This window comes from Carassius carassius, chromosome 11 (assembly GCF_963082965.1).
Source record: "Carassius carassius chromosome 11, fCarCar2.1, whole genome shotgun sequence".
Taxonomy (NCBI): Eukaryota; Metazoa; Chordata; class Actinopteri; order Cypriniformes; family Cyprinidae; genus Carassius; species Carassius carassius.
The window spans coordinates 27,764,612-27,788,006 of record NC_081765.1 but is presented as its reverse complement, the minus strand read 5'-3'; the positions used below and the strand labels follow the sequence as shown (position 1 = coordinate 27,788,006).

At 36.6% G+C, this 23,395-nt stretch overlaps 1 protein-coding gene across 5 annotated transcripts in view; it reads right to left on the bottom strand.

The window, feature by feature from the left end:
• The window catches only part of LOC132153135 (collagen alpha-1(XVIII) chain-like), an 89,483-nt gene that overhangs the window by 26,139 nt on the left and 39,949 nt on the right, over positions 1-23,395 (bottom strand). For 2 of the 5 annotated variants that reach the window (XM_059562413.1, XM_059562414.1), the window contains exons 1-3: positions 16,086-17,226; positions 7,159-7,700; positions 3,430-3,513 (exon numbers count right to left, since the gene is read on the bottom strand). In XM_059562413.1, the coding sequence (XP_059418396.1) occupies positions 3,430-3,513; positions 7,159-7,700; positions 16,086-17,121 (1,662 nt within the window). In that variant the 5' untranslated portion in view covers positions 17,122-17,226. Of the gene's footprint in view, positions 1-3,429; positions 3,514-7,158; positions 7,701-16,085; positions 17,227-23,395 lie in introns of those variants that run through there. The other 3 variants (XM_059562415.1, XM_059562417.1, XM_059562416.1) reach the window with 3 other exon arrangements.

Here is a 23,395-nt window from a genome sequence, read left to right as displayed (position 1 = left end):
GGGTGGGCCACCAGTCAAGGCCCACCCGTAAATCCGCGCCTGATTAAAAAGAAATAAAAGATAAATGAGAAACGGATTGATTTTCATTTTTCTGTTTTGTTTAAAAAACGGAAAATGAAAATGTAGCTGGATTTTTCGTATTTTGTTTATGGGTATAAAATGAGATTATGCTTTAATATTTGTTTGAATGTGTGGGCGGCGCTGAAACGCCCTTTTCAACTCTTCTGTTTTCTGCGAGCTCAGTTCATCTTCAACAGCAGAGAAGCGGCAGACAGCAGAGTTTATTAATCCTGCCAATTCTTTGCTAGTGGTGCTTGCAAGATAAAATAATAATAATAATAATAATGAGTTCAGACGGGAAACACTGCACCTCTCTTGGTTTCATATGAATTACATAGGCCTAAACATAAAATTATTATTATTACTTTTCTATTTAAATGGCTTATTTTAAAAGTAGACATGTCCAGCTAGACATGGTTCGTCTGATGCATAAACATGGTTAATTTCTGACGTTTCAGAAATCACATCGTGTTGAGTTTTGTAGCTAAGGTTTTCATGTTATCTAGGGTGTCTTATGACCAAAACTGACGGAGCTGAAGCTCTTTCCTCTGTTATCGGGATGGAGAGTGTGAAGAAGTGCAGCGGCTACATTTTACAAGATAAAGCTTCAGTTGCTGTATGTAATAGTGAATGAAAACATGTTAGGCTACCTGTGAGGTTTTTTCTTAAATAGGCATAGAATAAAATTAGTTGACTTAAAATCAGCATATTTCATGTCGTTGTAGATCATATAGGCCTACAGTAAAATTCAAATGTCATAGAATAAAGTAATTTCTGTTTTGTCAAAAAAAAAAAAAAAAAAAATTATATATATATATATATATATATATGCAAGCACCACTAGCAAAGAATCGGCAGGATTAATAAGCTCTGCTGTCTGCCGCTTCTCTCCTGTTGAAGATGAACTGAGCTCTCGTTGCTGCTTGTCGGTGTAGAACAGAAGGATGAAAGGGGCGTTTCAGCGCCGCCCACACATTCAAACAAATATTAAAGTATAATCTCATTTTTGACCATAAATAAAAATACGAAAAATCCAGCAAAATATTGTTTCTTAAAGGTGCCATCTGTCATATCTGGCAAAAAAAATCAAGTCATACTCCACATTCCATACCAGATGGGGGCAGTATGCCTCAATAAAGTGAATTGGTCTACTCTAGAGTAACAAACGAGAAACGGCATAGTCTCTATGCTCCGCCCCTACCTTCACAACAACCCTAGAGCATAGCTGAAGCCTATAAGACAGCGGTTCTCAATTTCAGTCCTCGCGCCCCACTGCTCTGCACATTTTGAATGTTTCTCTTAGAACTTCAGACATTTGTTCTATTCGAACATAAGTGCCCTGCGAAGTGGACATCACAGGATATTCAGCCATGATTCCAGTTCGAAGTGAACGTAGCTATATGCTCCAATCAAAGTGCATTGAAGTGTGCAAGACGTGAATTTAAATTGTATCGATTTACAGAGGTATATGATGTCACAGTTGTCCATGTTTAAAGACGCTGCACAGCACAAATCAGTGAATGAATGTTTCGATGTGAGGTAAACTTCAACAGATTTCCCCTGCTCAGAGAGTAGGGAGCAATGAACATTTGAAAAACAGTTCATGCACAGAGTTAATTTCTAACGAGCTGATTATCTGAATCAGGTGTGTTAACAAAGAGAAACATGCAAAATATGCAGAGCAGTGGGGCGCGAGGACTGGAATTGAAAACCGCTGCTATAAGAGGACGTTTTGCCTCCAGAGGAACATTGGGTGATGTCAAGTGATTTTGAAACATGACATCTTCAAGCTACTCCCCTTCACCTTTACCAGTGAATATGTTCATATTCATTTTGTTCATATTACATTGAGTTGTAAATACACATTATTGGAATTAAATTAATTTGACAGACAGCATTCTGTCAACATCAGACAGCTGATGTTGACCAAGCTAGCGCCAACCAACGTAACCAGAGCTGCCAACTCTCACAAGCATTCACCGTGAGACACACGCAATTGACTCTTTTCACACGCTTTCAAGCCACACATCAATTTTCTCACGTGCAGAAAAACCACGAAGCAAAGAGGACACGGAGACCAACAGACTAGACAGAGCAGGTTACTTATGATATAAACAAATGGGTAAGTTATAGCTAGCTAATTATCAAACGCAGCTACGGTTAGCCATCGCTAACATTAGCACGCTTATAGAACAGCTTTCGATACATTTCTATGTTATAACTTCCCGAAAAAAAAAATACACAAACATATAAAACAAACTTCTAGCGAAATACTAACAGCATCTAACTTACCAATCCAAAAGAAATGTTGCAAGTTCAGTGTCGGACCTCATTTCTTTCAGGTCCATCAGTTGGTTTACTCTTTTGTTTACTCTGGTTCGGTTCCTTTTCTTATCGGATTTGATTTGTGATTCCGAGCGCGATTGTTTCCCTGTAGCGGGCGGTGGTCTCTTGCAAAGGGCTTAAGTCACATGAAGTAGTGGGCTGTACTTTCCACATGATTGACATCAGGTTAGATTACGCCCACAAGCCGTGTGAGTTATTCGTGTATTGCAGGTTGGCTGGTGGTTATGTTGCCCGCATACTGCCTCCTATGGCCGAAACTGGTATTAAGACACCTGTCGGGCCGGGGCTAGTAATGCTACTGCTAATTAAGGTTGATATCTCTGCAGCACTATAACTTGAAATTTTTTTAATGACATCATCGCCCTTATTTCTCCTCATACTTTCGATGCGTGTAGGTCATTTTTTTAAATATTTTTAGCTCAATTTTTGCACATGGCACCTTTAAACACAACGAAAAAACGAAAATCAAACTCTCATTTATCTTTATTTCTTTTAAAATGGAAAATCAAATGACCAAAAGATACACGGACCGCGCACGAACTGTTTTCCGTGGTTAAAATAGCAAAAGTGGATTTGGACACGCCCTGAGTGTACCTGCGCCGTGCGCTTTACACTTTGCAATTAGATTGTTAAAATAGGGCCCATAGTATTGCTTCGCTACTGAATCAGTTTAATGAATGATTAATCTACCATTTAAATTAATCATTTAAATGAATGAAATCATAAAGACTTACCACCACCTACTGCTGATTTTAGTTTCCTATTTAAAGTATCAGTTCATTTAATTTCTGTCACTGCTGAGAACCACTGCACAGAATATTAAAAAATATGAAAAGTTCAGGAGGCCTAAACCAGCCATTGTACCAGCACAAAAACACACTCAGTAAAATATCTAATTATCATTATCAACAAACTCTAAGGCCCAACAATGATTGCAGGGTCCAAAATGAACCAAAAGGCCTCCAATGCTCAGAACGGCCCTTAGATACTCTTATTTGAAAGCTTATGTGCTTTAAGTCTTACCGCATCGAAGTCATCCTCATCTTCTTCACAGTGCCGTTCAGCCGCCCCAGGGTCTTTCAACACCCTTACATCGCCGATAACACCCTAGAACAATCACACACACAGGTTAGTGAGCTTATTTTGATGGCCATAAGAGGTGTGGTGACATGCAGTCAGATCAAGTTCTAGTCAGATCAAGTTCTAGTCTTACTTGATCTTAGTGCTGCGTTCGACACCATAGATCATGACATACTCCTAGATCGATTACAAAACTATACAGGTATTCAAGGGCAGGCTCTAAGATGGTTTAGATCCTACCTGTCCGATCGCTACCATTTTGTTTACTTAAATGGGGTGTCATCTCATTTATCATCAGTAAAATATGGAGTGCCACAAGGATCCGTCCTAGGTCCCCTTCTATTTTCAATATACATGTTGCCCCTTGGTAATATTATTAGAAAATACGGAATTAGCTTCCACTGTTATGCTGATGATACTCAGCTATATATCTCAACGAGACCAGATTAAACTTCCCAATTATCTAAGCTAACAGAGTGTGTTAAAAATGTAAAAGATTGGATGACAAATAATTTTCTCCAATTAAATTCGGATAAGACCGAGATATTAATTATTGGACCAAAAAACACTACACAGAATCTTGTAGATTACAATCTGCAACTAGACGGATGTACTGTTACTTCCTCTACAGTCAGAAATCTGGGTGTTATATTAGACAGCAATTTGTCTTTTGAAAATCATATTTCCAATGTTACAAAAACTGCATTCTTCCATCTTAGAAACATTGCCAAGCTACGAAACATGTTATCTGTTTCTGATGCAGAAAAGCTAGTTCATGCATTCATGACCTCTAGACTGGACTATTGTAATGCACTTCTAGGTGGTTGTCCTGCATCTTCAATAAACAAGCTACAGGTAGTCCAAAATGCAGCAGCTAGAGTCCTTACGAGGTCAAGAAAATATGATCATATTACCCCAATTTTACAGTCTCTGCACTGGCTACCTATTAAGTTCCGAATCAGTTACAAATTATCATTACTTAGGCCTACCTATAAGGCCCTAAATGGTCTAGCTCCTGCGTACCTAACTAGCCTTCTACCACGTTACAACCCATCACGCACCCTAAGGTCACAAAACGCTGGACTTTTGGTAGTTCCTAGGATAGCAAAGTCCACTAAAGGAGGTAGAGCTTTCTCACATTTGGCTCCCAAACTCTGGAATAGCCTTCCTGATAATGTTCGGGGTTCAGACACACTCTCTCGGTTTAAATCTAGATTAAAAACACATCTCTTTCGCCAAGCATATGAAAAATGTATCTTTTAAATTGTGAGTGTAGTTGCATCTGATCAAATGTGCATTTTTATTCTTTAGCTTGTGTTAAACTAATTTTACTTTGTTAGAACATCAGCTATTCTAATGATGTCTCTATTTTGTTTCTATGTTTTGCCACGGGATTTACATCCCGTGGTAACTAGGATTTACACAAGCTCCAGTCTGGATCCAGAACCCCTGAGAAGAGATGATGCTGACCCTCAGAGGACCCCAGATGATCCTAACCTTGAATCAACAACAGAACTAAATAATTATTGCTACATGTGTGACTGCATCATATGATAACTATTAATTAATAATATTGATAGTTCATCGTCTAGCTGACTACGTCTTGTATTATTATTATTATTTTTTATTTTTTATAAAATCCTGTCAAACGTGCACAAACTACTAGCTACTACTAAATATTGTAGAAACATAATTTTCTGTAAAGTTGCTTTGTAACGATTTGTATTGTAAAAAGCGCTATACAAATAAACTTGAATTGAATTGAATTGAACAGTCCATGCTGTAGAGCAGCTGCTCACTAGAAACTGAATCCACTGTGCATTATCATTCCATAGCCTTTCACGGCAAAAATGCTGTCAGATAACAATGTGTGCCTGATATCTTACTTTTCAAACACATGGCTATCTGTCTCCAGGTGGGATTTCCCTTTCATGGTTTACAGCACAGATGTAGATAACATTCAATACGATCCACCAAGCAAAACATTCAGCCAATCACTTAAATATTCTCATGTTGTTCCAAAGCTGTGACTTATTTTCTTCTGTGGAACACAAAATATTTTGTTAAGTAGAATGTTGATGTTGCTCTTTTCCACACAATAAAAATTATTGAGGCCCAAGAGACATCAAGCTCCGGAAGGATAAAAGTACAATAAAAGTAGTCCATACGACTATTTCTGCTCTGCTCTTCTGAAGCCACATGATAACTCTGAGGAGTTGATTTAAGCTATCATTTACTAATAAGGTGGCACATTCTGTATGCACAACTTTACAATTACATGAATGAGAATTGAAAGAAAATGGAATAATGACTGACATTATTCAGAGAATAATGACAGTTTCTCACACAAAGCTATTAATGTGTGCAATACACTGTATTGACTACTGCTAGGGTGAACAGTTCATGACAACAGATAATCATTCTTTATTATTAGGAACAGCATGAACATCCAAATAGCTCCTTTTGTGGCCTACAAAGCAACAAAAGAAAATCAAACCCTTTTGGAGCAATATGAGGTTGAGTAACTGATTATAGAAATGTAGGTAAGTTGCTGGTAAGATCTGACATGACTTCCCTTCTCATGTCTCAAGGGCTAAGGTCAAAGGTTTAGGAACAGAATGTAGTGAAGGAAGCTTTATGATGTCTTAATTGCCCTTATATTTCACGCTGTGAACTGCTGAGACCCTCTTACATTTCTAACAAGGGGTCAGATTTACAGACCTGATTGCCCCACAGTTATGCACATGGTCTTAATGAGAGGGATGAAATGACAATCATATCTTGCTTAATCAGGTCTGTAATTATGATGGCCATCTCCTCATGATGGAGTTCCCACAGGAAATGGAAGCTACATGAAACAAGGAGCCATACTGAACTGAACAAGATCCATCTGGTTCTGAGTGGCCATTATGAGCTCTGGGAAATGTGAGGCATTTCTGCTGCCTCAGTTGCCTCACTATGGTTATTGAACAACATGCTTGAAAGCACTAGCATAACTAGGACACAAGGCAGTGCATTCAATCACATCACTTCACAGATCAGTTAGGAGGCTTTAGTAGCACAGCAGCTGGTGAAAAATCTGTTGGCCTATAAAGGCTGTTCTTATTTTATTTTTTTTGTGTGTATATATAATATATATAATATAATTATTTTGTGATATATAAATGACATTAAATGTGTGTGTGCGCGTGTGTGTGAGCGCCATTCAATAAATGTAATTTAACAAATTAAATGATTCTAAAATAAACAAACATGCATGGTACATAAAATATATGAATCCATATATTTATTAATATATCATAAAATAAATACAAAACAAAAAAATATAATAAAATAAAAAACAAAAAACAAAACAAAACAAAAAAACCCAAAATAAAATAAAATAAAAAGAAAACATGCTGTTAGATCTCATCTGTCTGAATTTGGGGGAAGAATAGGGCAGCGGCCGGTTTTCATTTATCTCAGATGGGGGGTCCACTGCTCCCTTGTGGTTTTTTAAAACAATTAACTACTCTACTCCAACAAGGAAAATACGTGTACATTATTTTACGACAACAAAATGTTTGTTGTGTTTTAAACAGGCCAATTAGAACAATTAAAGCATGCAAGAGTCTTGGTTTTACTTGTTTTCATTGGAATATCATGATTTGAAATAATGGACTGTGTACATACCAAAAACTTATCAGGGTCTGCTCCACTTGCATGACCAACAAACACTCCAGCCCCGGCATCCAGGTCCATATCATCTGGAGAACGCTCAAATCTCATGACCTGAGGATCTGAGTCACAGTTGAAGTAGAGGGAAACACGCTCATTCAAAACACTGATGGAAAACCGGGTCCAGGTGTTCACCATGGAAGGCACGGAAAATCTAGCCGCCTCATATGAGCTCTCAGAGTCTGGCTCAGTGTAGTAGAGGTTGATATACTGCTTGCCCTTCTCCACCGCTGACAGCTTCACACCAACATACATGTAGTTCTGGGTTGGGTCAGTGATTGAGAAGATGACACCAGGCTTGGAGGACGTGGGTTTAATGTTGAAGATAAGGGAGAAGTCACGGAAGAAAGGGTTGGGCAGGTGGGCCGCAGCTGACTGACCCACATTGGAGCTTTGGTCAAACACATAGCCGGGGCTGTTATCATGGTCAAAGACTTTGGAGACGCCATCAGGTGGAGGATCACCAATTAACTGCAACAATGACACTCCACTTTCCTCTGTTGAAAGAAAGGAAAAGAATATGAATGGACTTTACAAAGCGCTATACAAAAGTGAATGGTCAGGAATGGGCAGCAGGCTGGGACTAGGTTAAAAAGCACATTATTAGTCTGCTCAAACATGTATTGTAGAGGAAGTGCTCAACACTGACAGCTGTGATGGGAAATCAAGGGGTGAATCTTGACTTTAGTCGTGAAATATTATGAGAAAGCACCACTTTGGCTGTATCTTTAGTGAGCTAAAGGTAATTTCATCTTTTTCAAGGAGGAAAATTTCTGAATAAAAAAAAAGACAGATTTCTAGACAATTTCATGTAAATCATGTTTGGGACTTTTTGATATCCTCAAACAATGTACAGGTACAACACTTGATTTAACAAGAATGTTAACATTCATCAGCCAATAAAATATCCCAATTTTAATAGAAAGTAACCCTTTTGGTTATTTGTTCCCAGTTGATATTCTTGAGAAATGAAATGTACTATGTATGTAATACACTGACATCTTTTAAATGTTATAAATAATATGAGAACAATATAAAATATATTGTATAAGACTCACAAAACAGCAAGTAAAAAAAAAAAAAAAAAAAAAAAAAAAAAAAAAAAAAAAAAAAAAAAACCTTACTCCTTGACTAGAGGGGATATCAAACTTATTTTTGCCTGATACAGGTGAATGCCTGCCAACCTTTACAAATTTATATATATAAAAAAATCAAACTTCGACTGCTGGGTGAGATCAGGAGACTCACATGCTCAACATCACCCAGCATAGACATATTTAGCTAGTTTTGAAAATAAGCTAGACATGGAAACATCACAGGCTCCATGTGCTGACATGTCATGAGGAGGAGGGAAAGGTGTGAGGTTACAGCTGGACAGCTTAAGACCCTTCCTTCCTACACACACACACACACACACACGCACACACGCGCACACACACACACACACACACACACACACACACACACACGCGCACAAACACAACACTTCGTTTCTGCTTTTATAAATATAGAAAAGTTAGAACAGGGAGTTTGTTGCCCCAAAAAAGTGCCTCCTTTTCTATCATATTGAAGATCATTTTGTTTTGTTAGACAAAACAGCATGAAACGAAATCCAGAACAAATTAAAAACACACAACACTAAATAACATAACAAGTGTTCATTAAACTCACGTATAAATGTGGGTTTTGAAAATGTTAATAGAAACATTAAAGGGTCTTTTGGAACATGACTTTTTAAAAAGACTACCAAGTACAGCTCATGAGCACATGGTCTTATTTATCAAACAAAGATCAAAGTCCTTTAGGGGCTTGCATATTCAGCATTACGTTCTTCAGATGGTGCTTTTGTTATGAGTTGAAACAAAACTCTTCTTGCCTTTGTTGCACATGAAAGGATTAGAAAAGAAAACACACCTTACTTATGGTTTTAGTGTGATGTAAATTTTCAGCTTGTGAACCTAATCTTAGGGTTGATTTACCTAGACAGAGAACCACTTTTCCGAGTTTCACTATTCAAAGTGTAAACGGTCTTTAGATCATGACAAGATAATGATAACCTTGCATTCCTGCACATGTTCAGGTGCTGTTGTGTAAACAGTAGACATGCTTAACCAGTGTTCAATGGCTATTGGCCACTTCAATGCGAAACTAAAGTTTTCAGAGACATGTTGGGCTTGTGAACATGATTCCAGGGAAACTAGCATCCTTGACTTTTGTTTTTCTGACAGCAGGCAATAAATTCTAATTCCAGAATCCAGATGTGTCCGGATAGAATGAGACTTACAGAAGCCCCTGAGGCCGTGTGTGTCTGCTCTTGTACATGAATACAACAACCGAGACAATTGAGACTAATGACTATCATAAGACTTTGAGATTTTTGCAACTGAAAAGTGCTTCTATTTCTGACAGCATCATCATTACTTAGTCAAGCCAGATCAAGACTAGGTAGTGCCAGGAAAGACAGAATCAATAGCAGAATTATTAAGTCAATGGATACAACTGGAATAAAACGGGGTATACAAGGAGAAGGTAAATATCTGTATTTGATTTTATTTATTGGGATTTCATTGGATTTTTATTGTATATTGTAATATAAATGTAACAGAAATATACAAATATTAAAGAAAGATTAAACAAACACACAATACATAGCAGCTATAGATGCATAAATAGGTCTTATTTACTGAAAAGAAAATCTTTTGGCAAAAACATTTAGCATTCTATGTCAGTTAGTTGATCGGATCTTGTACAAGACAATCTTCAACAATGCATCTTTAATAAACAAGCTACAGGTAGTCCAAAATGCAGCGGCTAGAGTCCTTACCAGGTCAAGAAAATATGATCATATTACCCCAATTTTACAGTCTCTGCACTGGCAACCTATTAAGTTCCGTATCAGTTACAAAGTATCATTACTTACCTATAAGGCCCTAAATGGTTTAGCTCCTGCGTACCTAACTAGTCTTCTACCACATTACAATCCATCATGCTCCCCAAGGTCACGAAACGCTTTTTGGTAGTTCCTAGGATAGCAAAGTCCACTAAAGGAGGTAGAGCTTTTTCACATTTGGCTCCCAAACTCTGGAATAGCCTTCCTGATAATGTTCAGGGTTCAGACACACTCTCTCTGTTTAAATCTAGATTAAAAACGCTTCTCTTTCGCCAAGCATTCGAATTATGTATCTCATAAATTGTGACTGCAGTTGCATCTGATCAAATGCGCATTCTTATTCTTTAGCTTGGGTTAAACTAATTAATTTTAATTTTACTGGAACAGCAGCTACGCTAATTATGTCTCTATTTGTCTCTCTGTTTTACCACGGGATGTAGGATATACACACGCTCCAGTCTGGATCCAGAACACCTGAGAAGAGATGATGCTGACCCTCAGAGGACCCCAAATGATGCGAACCCAACAAACAGAACTAACAAATATTGCTACAAGTGTGATTGCATCATATAATACTGTATTTTCTGCACTATAAGTCACACTTAAAAGCCTTTAATTTTCTTAAAATACGACAGTGCGAATAATCCGGAGCACCTTATATATGGATCAAGGTGTTCTGTCAAAATGTTGACATTCCCTTTAGCACAGCTCCATCTAGTGGATGCATAACGCAAACCCAGTCAAATGTTTGACTGCAGTATCTTCTATTATATGCGCCTTATAATCCGGTGCGCCCTATATATGAAAACAGTTCTAAAATAGACCATTCATTGAAGGTGCGCCTTATAATCTGGTGCGCCTTATAGTGCGGAAAATACGGTAATTGCTGTTAATAATGTTCATCGTCTGGTTGACTACTTCTTGTATAATTTTTTTCTGAAAAATCCTGTCATATGGGCACAAACTAACAGTCACCACTTATAAGCTACTACTAAATATTGTAGAAACGTAATTTTCTGTAAAGTTGCTTTGTAATAATTTTTAGCGTAAAAAGTGCTATACAAATAAACTTGAATTGAATTGAACAATAAACAGACTATAGTTTTACATGTCTGGTTTTCCATTAACTTCTTTCCATGTCACACTGCTGATGACCTGTAGCCTCTATATGTTCACCAAACAAGCCAACCCTGACATCAATATGCATCAATGTTTTACTACCTCATTGTAATCTGGTAAAGATCTCAAAGGGCCACCAAGTTACAGTTAAAAAAATAATTTCAATTAAAGTGGCAAACACGAAAACTATTGTAGGTGAAATAATATTTATTACTTAAAACTTTACACATTTAAAGTCATGCATCAAAATATGACTTCAGGGGCTAATGAAAAAGGCTTGGGCCCTGATTATAGCTGACAAGAGAGTATACAGGGCATATTTAAATTATGAATGGGCCTATAAAACAGTAAAAAAGATAAAAAAAGAGTGAAAATTGCAACATGAATCAAACTGAACTTAAACTGAAGTAAGTGTTAACCCTCTGTTTTAAGGCCATGAATACAAAAAAGCTCCCTATTTTTCAGATTTCCTTGTTATGAGTTTTGGCTTAATTTTCATAAGTTTGGCACTTCAATCTGTTGCTGCCACAGAATGCAATTTCTAATCAAGCACTTTAAATAAGTTGTGAGCTGTAATCAGTTTATCCTAAAGCTTTATGAGCCACTTACTGTGCATCCCCTCTAAATCCTGAGAGAGAAAAACTAAATCATCAACATCGTTCACCAATTTTGCACTTTGAAGCATGAACATGAAACTTGCAGTTCAACATTTCAAGTCAAACATCTGCAATCAAATGTCTCAGAATACCTTATTCTACCAAACAGGGCTGCATTAGAGGTCTACCAACTTGCACCTTTTATGGGGCACTAAAGAGCAGTAAGAGATTGGACAGTAATACATTTTAGTGCAATAGGAACACTTAATTTCTGTTGCCAATACAATGGAAGACAGAAATGCTGTATGATTCAATATGACATCAACACTGCCAATTTACCCCAGCAAACCAGTTTAACCTTGGAGGCGCCATAAAGACACAAAGAACATCTCTGCTTAGATTCTCAACAACAATTCCACATTTTAATTTTTTTTCTGAGAGTCAAGTGATCTTGGCAATTGCAGGAATTGCCCTCTCAGTTGATCCATTACAGAATGAATTGAGCACACTGTCTATTGGCACTCAGAGACTTCACTGTTGTGGAAAAGGTTTATAAAGGGTCTCTGATCCAATGAGAAATCTAGCACAATAACTTCATTTTTCCCAATGAAGCTATTTTTCCCCAAATCTAATAGCTCCATCTACAAGCTTCAGTGGAGCCCAGACACTACATAACCCCATTATGATCTGTGACACTATTTGAAAAGCTTTCAAAACAGTCATGGAAGGATAGGAGTCGAGACCGTACAGGAGAAGAAAGTGTGTGCGCAGCAGTGAGAGGAAGTAACTAACTAAAAGTAGTGACATTATTAAAAGAATATATTTTTTGTACTATGACAGTAACTCGACTGCTTTAAAAGTAATGTTAGAGTAGTCCAAGCTAAACTACTGTTCAAAACTTAAGGGTGATTATGATGTTTTTTTTACTTTTGAAATTAGTACTTTTCTTTTATTCATTTATTTCCATTAAATTTATCAAAATGTGACAGTACATGCCTTTAATATCTTACAAAAGATTTTTGTTCCAAATAAATGCTGTTGCGTCTTTTAAACTTTCTATTCATTAAAGAATCCTAAATAAAATGTGTCATGGTTTCCACAAAAATATGAAGCAATAAAACTGTTGCCAATATTTATTCTAAAAAGAAATGTTTTTGTTTAACACCAAATCAGCATATTAGAAGGATGTTAGAATGGTTGTGTGACTGAAGGCTACAGAAATGCCTGCTTAAACTTCAGCTTTGTTATCACAGAAATAAAATGCTGTTCAAAAGTAAGATAGTTTTGTATTTTAATATAGTTTAAATTGCAATGTACATGAAAGCAGTACATCACTGTTCTTTAATAAGTCGAATTCATTTTATTGAATCAAAAAAAAAAAAAACTTCACTTCAAATCACTTGGCCATAATCCTTGCAAGGTAATATAATGCTAATTTAAATTTAATATGTTCATGCTAATTTAGACTGTTTTTGTATTTTGCTGCCCCCTAAGAAGCTTTTAATGTAGTTAACGAGTTTCAAAAGCTTCCCCCAGCAGAAAGGAATTCTGATGAGGAATGCAAATACCTCAAAATAACAGACTAATTAACAAGAAGAACAATCAATTGTAGTTAAAGGAAGACTACGGTCTGTTGCATATTAGTCCGTCCTTTATACAAGCCCCCAGAGCCTCACAAAAACTAACAATGGCAAGACGCTGTTGCACTTAATGATCTATTGCACCTGACAATTTCACTTTCCAACACAAGCAGCACACCTGGAATTCACTTTTTAGTCTGCGATGAAACAAATGTTGAATCCCTCACATGTACTGGAGATAACATGAGAACTGTATAGTTAACATAACCTTGACCAATGTTTTGATAAAACTCAATTGCAGTGACTCAAATTTTTTAATTTATGTTAGCAGTGCCAAATAATCAATTGTTAATGTATGACATTTTTAACAAACACACGTGTTCATATTCAGTCATGTCTGCTGTGGTTTATTTGTGTTCACTTAGCTGTACTGAACAGCATCCATTGGGGCTATAGTACAAAAGTGTGCATACTTGGATAAACATTGATGTATTTATTCAAGCAGAATCATAATTGCTATTCATTTTCCATGGTTTTACGAGATCTAAAGAGCATTATTGCTTTCAGCGCTGTCTGACTGCGTTTACTCTTCCGCAAAATATTGAATGAAATATTTTTTTTCATGCAGACGTTTTATGTAGTATAGTTTCACAAAGCTAAAGTCAAACCATTCTGTTTTTTACTTAAAAATCATGAAATTGTAAGATCTCATTTAAATAAAAAACAAACATCTTTGTATAGTGATAAAAATGCAGTGGTTCTGCAATAGTTTTATGCATTCTGAGTCATATAATGGCCCAGTTGGGGGGGGGGGGGGGGTGAAAAACTCAAACTGCCACAATCCTGAAGAAAAAAAAGTGATACAGATTTTTGGTCAAACCGCCCAGCACTATTTTGCACCAAATTGCATTATTTGTATATTTGTATTATCTAATAATAATACAAAATGTTTGATTTTATTCCACTGTGTCCTTGGATGGTCTCCTAAAACATGATGTCCACTCAAAGATGTCAATATAACAAGCTGTCTGAGAGATAATGCCTTTTTTAGACTAACTTTTAAGATAAAGGGCACTTGGCTTTTTTAAATCATACAAAACCATCTGCAGTTCTAGCTATTCATCATGACTCTATTTGCTCATTGTGTATTTTTATATATGTTCATTTGCTTCACAATTCACATGACAGTTTATTGTGTAACCATGTTTTATAGATGTTTATCACAAAACTACACAAATACCAACGGTATGCTCTCAGGATTTACATGGCAGAGGTTTGCAATCATAAATTCAGCCTGAACATATGGACTAACAATTCTGTGTTAAATCACTCCTACCAAAAATGTTAACCTGAAAGCTGCATTTACCGTCATTTACTGTTAAGACATACTAATTAGAAGACAGAATATTCTGTCCTCCAGCCACTGAGACGATGAACATTTATCTGTCGTCCACAGTCAAGAACAAACTCTGGAATGAGGGGGGAAAGTCATATGAACGGAATTCACTATCAAAAACAACTCAAGATCAAAGTGTTTGCCTCCCAAGCCTATATTCAATGAAAAGAGCTAATTTTTCAATACGAAAAACACTTACTGTAGTTGAGGGCAAAGTACAGAAGACTCATTTTGGACCATCTTTATTTAATAAAACCAGATTCCCTCATAAGCAAAACTATTTATGGCATTTTCAGCGTGCCTACTAACCACACCAGAATTGATTCTGTTTAACCTGCATTAGTATTTATTAATAAATCAGAGAAAGGGACTTTCCTCTCTTATAACATACAGTACATGCATGCATGGATGAATGTAACACATTAAGTGTACAGATTAACAATTTGACTGCAATAACTGCATACTCTGGCAAGAAACACTATGCAATAGAGAAGATCAAATGTGATTCTCTGTATTTATCTATACTTGACAAACACAGTTCAAAGATACCCAACTTCAGTGTAGGTTAAGAAATTACGTGGTGCATTTTTATGGTAAATTGTTTGACAATCTTACAGATGTATTCTCTTATGTCTCTCACCAAGTCGAACCACATCTTTGAAATGATGACTATCCGTGCAACTACAATCCAATCATTAACACCAAGACGAGTACCAGTTTAAATCATACCTCCCCCATTCCTCAAACTGCGAAATAAAGTTAAGCTACTTTGTCCAAAATAAATTTACAGGACATTTCCAGCCGATTCTTGAATTATTAGATAATAATTTAAATCTCATTTCACTCAACAGATCACCTTCACAAAAGACAAATATTTTAGCAAACAAAAAAAGCTAGGTAACTTACCCAGCTATAAATTATTTTATATTAATCTTATATTTATCTTAAATTATCTTATATTTAAAATAATTGATTATATATTTAATTATAACATAATAAACCACAACATTCCAAGACCGTGATTTGAAACACAAACATGCAAAGACTTGATTTAGTAGTGCCATGCAGTCATCCTTCACTATTCCATGCGGTTTTGACAAGCGTGCAAAGTGAATGTATTAAAACACATCTCCCCAGAGACTCTGTGTGCTTATAAATGTTGAAGACCACACAACATTTACAGACAAACAAAAACCCTTATGAGGACTGGTGAACGACAAACAGACAGACAGGTGGTACCGGTTGAAAATGCATTTCTCTTTTTTAATAGCAAAAGAGATGGCATTCTAACCGGGCGTTACCTTTCTGGTTACTAACTGACAAGCACCGATACCCATCATGCTTCTCTTCAGGCAGAGAGTGGCACTCCACGGGGAGGCGGCCCTCATCCAGGAGTGTCCAACAACTGTCACGCAGGACCTCGCAGAAACTGTGACAGGGCAGCGGGGGCGGTAGTCCAGGTGGGCCACACCGCGGGGTCAACAGCAGGCAGAAAAACCATTCCAAGCTATGATGGCAGTTTGACCGCAAAAGCCATGCCCACTGGGTCAAAATTGCCTGAACTTCCTCCACACTGCTTTGATTGAGAAAATTTGGCACTGCGAAACTCTCCACTCCCATTTTAGTGCAAAACGGCAAATCAGAATCGACTGGCAAGCAGCGCGGGGATTCAATGACTTTTGGCATGCTAGCTACTAAAAACTCCCTTTCAATGGTTAGTAGATTATCTGAGACAGAGTATTCAGAGGAATACAATGACATGTTATCATAATCATGCTCTGTAGATTTATTCCCATTTGAATCATTATAAGTGCTAACATTTTTATAAGAAACATTCATGCTTTTATTAAATCGACTGTCTGTTGTGTCGTTGATGCTCTGAAGTCCATCCAACTGGTCCTCTTTGGTCTCCAATGTGAGATTTCTTATATGCAAACTTGCATTTTCAGTAGCAATTCCCAAAACGTTGGTTGTTGTAATATAGCCATCCTGTCTTTCAAATTGAGAAGATCCGGACCCAGAAGCAAATTCAGACCATGACCCAGTTATAGATTCTGACTCAATCCCCAACCTAGACCTAGACTCTGATTTCCCCTCAAAATGATCTCCATCATAACTGACCTCTTTCGGGACCTCAGTTACGGAAGCACCTGTACCTGTTGTTCTGGGCTGTTCTGTCCTCGGTGGTGATGTGGGCCTTATGGTTGTCAGGTAGGCCGGTGTCTGTGCGCCCTTCACATTTTCTTTCAAGTCATCAAACCAGAACCAGCCGTGTGTGTGGCATATCATCAAACACACCAGAATAAAGAGGCAAAGCCAAAACCTGAGTTTAGACATCACGTTCACTTTCAATCATTCAGCAATTCAAACAGGATCCTGATATGCCCTCAATAGTAATCCACACACAGACTCGTCCCTGGCTCACCGTAAAGTCACCACAATCAGCCCACAAGCCAAGCAGGAAAAGTTTAGAGGAGGAGTAACAAGAGAGCGGGAGGCTGGTCCGTCATTGGCCAAGCTTGGGACCTTTTCCTCCCCCGTAGCTCCATCTCCCTTTGTCCTTGTGAAAGAGTGTCTCTGATGATAGATATTCTTACCAAAAATGGCTGCAAGGCGTCCTTTTGTGTACGCTTCTAAATGCCCTCACTGATGGAATTAAGAGTCGTTTCAACTTACTTTAACAGCTTTTAAAGGGGGAGAGAAATTCCACAGACCACGCTACACAATAACAAGCTGCTTAAATAGTCAAAAACACCTCTTAAATGCAGAAATGTATGCTTTAAATTGGTTTGTCATTTGCTGAAGCTCTGATTTAAATTCTAGTTGAAAAAAACAATACTAGATTTGCATTTTCTGAAGGAAATACCATTGCTTGCAAGGTATGAAAAAATAGCAATGAGATGCTGCATTAGATACATTTCTCCAGTATTACTGTAACAGTAACAATCAATACCACACACATGCCCATTTAAAAGTTTGAGGTTTGTAAATATTAATAATCAGAAAGTCTGAGCAAATTCAGTCCATTATGCAAATCACTGTAATTATTATTCTAGAGTTAACAGATCCTACAAAACCCAAACTGCGCTAACTAGTTAGAACAACTTCCTTAAGATCCTTCTGATGATAAAGTACAAAATGTATTCCTTTTTTAGGACACAGGTGTCATAAATAACTTCATAACTATGTCAGTGTAGTCTCCAGCTTTGAACTGGAACAAGCCGTCTAAAAACTCACCATTAGTTTTACCTGAGCTGAGCCCACCCCTTGCTCTACACATCAACCAGGACACAGTTACAGAATCATCTAGAGCTTGTGCACTTGTTCAGACAAGCCTACGAGAGCTGGTGACAGAGACCCACTACATGCTAACGGAAACTCTATGAGGACTGTCAAACTATTAATATTTCTTCTGAAGAAATTTTCAAAATACAAATTTCAAAACATGCACACGTTTCATTGCACATTACCATTACTTGAAACTGTAAGCACATGGTAATTTTAAGAAGATTCCAATTCTATGACACACAACAAAGACGGTTTGCAATTGCTGCATTTTGCATGTATAAGATTATTATATATAATCTTTAATATCTCTGATATGTTTAAATGAATAAATGCAATCATTTCAAGTACAATTAAATGGCACTCTAGTTAGAAAAAATTACTACTACTAATTTGACATTATATTTACATAATTTAAAACGGTGGTTCCCAACCACGTTCCTGGAGGACCCCCAACACGGCATGTTTTCCATGTCTCCTTAATCAAACATTCAATCATCAGCTCATTAGTAGACTCCAAGACCTGAAATTGGTGTGTCAGACAAAAGGAGAGAGATGCAAAATGTGCAGTGTTGTGGGGCCTCAAGGAACGAGGTTGGGAACCACTGATTTAAAAGACCTACTTTTAGTAGTGTAAATTACATTTGTTAAAAGTTCAGAAAAGTTATTAAAAACAAACTCAAAATGTCTAAAATCTTAGGTTTTTCTGAACATTTTGACAGTGCACACACCTCACTTTAGAGCTACAGTATAAGTCAAAAGATACAATGAAGCCTTGTGTGATGTTGTGGATAGAACAGACTGAGCACTGGATTTAAGATGAGTTGAGAACAGATAATTACTCTCTAGGAGTTTTGATGTAAACTGGATAAAAAGCTGAAGCAGGGGATTTGGTTCAATGAAGACTCTAGAGCTCTCCTCTTAAAGAGTGAAAGGACACAATGAGCCATGCAGATATTCCAGAATCCTACAACGTCTGCCAAAACCCTTAAGGCACAATGGAGAAGTCAACCCCTCAGAACAATTCATCAGAAGACACAAAATGACTGTGGCTGCCCACAGTGAGTGTGGGAATTACATTAACAAATGCTGAGCAGCAGTAGGTTGGACAGCTCTTAAAACCCAGCCAACAACACAGTGAATCTCCTAGCATGGACTCAACATAGCATTGAGATTTTAAGTGGACACTGCTGGAAGAATTCCCAGTGGCTCTGTGCCAAGACCTAGTGGGAGCTGCCTTGTTGTCTATTGCCTATGTAGACAACTACTTCTAAAGGTTACATTAATGAAATTTCCATTATCCATAAATGTACATTATCCATAGTCAATAGTGTAGCAATGTATGTAGCGCAGCCCAAATATAAATCACTTTTAAACCTTGCAGCTTTCTGTTGATTCTGATCCTAAATTAATGTGTGGAAAAAGTTGAAAATCGCGTGAATATCCTAATCATGCTGAATCCTGATTCCCAATTAATTGTCATTCACAAAAAAATAGCAGAATAATGGTAAATGTGACTGCAATGGGCCCTCATGCTTGAATTGCAAATACAATTAAAAAGTATGTTCTATATATAGTATAAATGTGTGTAGTATGAATGAATTCTGGATGTACTACATCCAGGTTTGTCATGTGACCTACAACATCAGTTGCGTCCCTTCACTGTCACTCACAATTCCACCTCATGGCCTCAAGGGATAGTAAATTGTCCATCAGATGCACACTTCAGAATCTCGCAAGAAGTACCAAGTCATCCAGGTACTTTTCCGCCAACTGTTTTATGATCGTCCGCCTATTTTTCGCCTAGGCAAAAGTTTTTAGTGCAGATCTCATGATTGGAGAAGGAAATGTTCCAATGAACAAAAAAAACATTACATATTAATTAGCCAAAATTATTCATTATCCAACTGTTCAGCCAATAAACAAAAAAGAAAAGAAAAATGACCTACATGCAGGAAACAAATACAGTAAGGATGATTGGACTCCATCACTCAAAGCAGGTTTAAAGGAAGTATGTCTTTTTTTTCTCCTGTCTCTTTACACAGGAAGTAAAGGTTAATGATCTGCAAACACAGCTTTTCCTTTACCCACAAGGACACTGAAACACGAGCATCTATGAGAACATGACATCGACACATGCTTCTTATTACCCCGAGTCAAAACATCACATATATCACCAAAGCAGCTAACAATTCAATAACTGGCTGAAGTCCTGCGGTTAGCTTTTACATAAGGGTTAATGCTAAACCTCATCATTCAGGTCCTACATGGGTGGGAATCTTAGTTTACAATTCTCCACGGCTACTCCCTCACAGTCGTGACCTTTCTCAGTGCAGTTCAGGGCCAATGTGCTCTCTGCCATCAGCAAAACAGATTTTTTTTTATTTGGTTGATGAAAGCTACACTTATCAGGATGTTATTTAGCATTAATTGTAAAAGATATGGCGGCTTTTACTCTTTGCCAGTAAAGAAATAAAAAGGTGCTTGTGCTGTTTTTCTTTTGGGGCATCCCTGATTTTTAATGACTGAACGGAGATATTCTTGGGTGCCAAGGGACTGTAATGATTTGGAAAGTTTGCCATCTGAGCTTTGTTTTGAGCAAAAAAATTATCAATCATGCATCAACACCACCAAAATAGGAGTCACATGTTAGTCTGAGGAGTTTGAGGTGCTTGGGATATGCAAGATGAGCGGCCAGAAAGGATGGGTGGCCAAAAACAACACCCAGAGCGGTATGCTTTCAGTCACACTCCTCTGCAAACTCCTCTGAGGAAACTGAGCTTTCCTGACATTTCCTGCACCTTACTGATGAGAAATCCTGGACATGTAGTGTCCTTGGGTGTGTATGAATAAAAATATTAGTTTTTTCTTTTTTGCATGGTTTTCATCAAAATTATATTTTTTGCGTTTTGTTTTTTAAGTTAATGTTTTTATTCGGCAAGGTCACAGCAAATTAAAACTAGCAATAAAGGCATGTATAATTTTACAAAGACTTTCATTTTATTACTTTTGAACTTAATATTCACCCAAGAATCATAAACATATACATCAAAGTTTCCACTAAAAATATTAAGATGATGTTTTCTACATTAAAAATAACAAGAAATGTTTCTTGAGCACCAAATCAGCATATCAGAATGATTTCTGAAGGATCATGTACACTGAAGACTGGAGTAATGATGCTGAAAATTCAGATTTGCATAACAGGAATAAATTACACACATTAAATATATATATTCAAATAGAAAACAGTTATCTTAAGTTGTCATTTTTCACAATATTACTATTTTTACTGGATTTCTTTAATCAAAAAATATATATAAAAAAATAGTGAGCATCTTTTTTTCTTTATACATTTTATATATATTTGTCTAACTATAAAAAAAAATTACAAAAGCTTTCTGTATTTACAGGTGACAGGGAATTTGCTGAGTGCTTGTAATTAACTTGAGCACAGGGATAATAACAGCATCTCATCCTGTTTCCGCTGTTCACAGGATTTCTTTTTAAATGCAGAGAGAGTCTGAACCTCTAACTCAGGCTGACAAGCCAAAAGCAGAAGTTATGAGATGTGTGCAAACAAGCTGTCTTTGATCCATAATAACACAGAAACAGATGTGACACAGGTTTAATGCATCAGTAAACAAGAGTAGACAGAATAACAAAACCTGATTAAATATATTCTTCGGGTTTTCCCACTTAGATTTGGCATTACTTTAGTCAAACAGCACTGATGCAGACTTACCTACAGGCTTTTTAAGGTCAACTTAAGGCCATTCAAAATTCTGAACAGTTTGTTCTAAAATGTTTTATTCAAAAACATGACTAAGAAAGGTCCTAATGAATACCATTTTCACACAGTTGAATGTTTAAAAAGTTTTATGGAAAGGAACCTACAAAGTAAACACTCTCAGTATGATCTTATTTTAGTGTGTTTGACTGATAAGGAACAACAGCTAGTTCTTAATAACGGAAACCATGTAATATAGAAAAATACAGGCTTAGATCAGATTAAAAATGAAAGACAAAATACAGATTAGATTAATTTGAGCTTTTAACACCATCTAAAGGGGAAACCCTTTTTATTACATACTGCTGTTTAGAGAAACGCCAGTCTTTCATCCACTGTGTTAAATCATTTCACTCTCAGACTGAATCCATGTGGTCTAGAAGCCCAACTGTGCTCATGTGACTGACTACTTGTAATTGCGAAGCCAGTCCTAAACGGACACCATATTAGACTATTCACTGGGGAATTTAAAAGGGTCATATGCTAGTCCAACATTTCATCAAATGTCACTTTATAGGTCTATTAAAACCTACACAGGTTCAGATACACAACCTTAAAAAACGAATTACACAAAATGTTCAAACCAATACATATTTCTTGTTCTGTTATATTCAAATGACTTGTGCATGCCTAGTTAGTCAGAAAAGAACAGCAGTCAATAGGAGAATAATTGAGTGTGTAATCAGACTAGGGCTGCAACAAACGATTATTTTGATAATCAATTAATCTAACAATTATTAAAACGATTAATCAACTAATCGTTGATTATTTCACTGATTAATCAACAGAGTTTGATTGATTATTCAGCTCTTGCAATTAGTTAAAATACTGTTATACATAAATAAAAGATAGTCTAATCACTTCAGCTTTGGGAAATAATATTATGTAATTACAATTATTATACAATTAAAAGTTTCTTGAGCAGCAAATTAGCATATTAGAATGATTTCTGAAGGAAAATGTTACACTGAAGAGTGGAGAAAATTTTGAATTTGATCACAAGAATACATGACATTTTAAAATATATTCAAATAGAAAGCAGTTATTTTAAATCATACAAATATTTCACAATATTACTCCTTTAGCTGTATTTTTGATCAAATAAATGCAGGCTTGGTGAGCAGAAGAGACTTCTTTAAAAAAAAAAAAAAAAAATTACAAATCTTAACGTTACCATTCAAAAACTTTTGACTGATAATCTCTCTTAAAATACCTTACTGAGTTATGATAATCAAAACAGTCCTGAGCTAGATTAAGCTTTGATCTCTGCAAACCAAACTATCACTTTAATCAAATATTTAATAATAATGTTTAATACTTTAAAGCTGCTTGATTTAAGGTATTGCATAAAATACTAAAGACGTGACGTGAATGCTTTACTGAGCTCGTGCAAACATCCACATCGGTTTAATAAGATGCATTTTTAACTGCTGCTTTCACACTGCTGTGATTTTTTGTTGTTGTCATTTCATTATTGAGAGGAAAGCGCGCATCATATATTTTCATATCCAAACGCCATTCGGTTTGGCTCGGGAG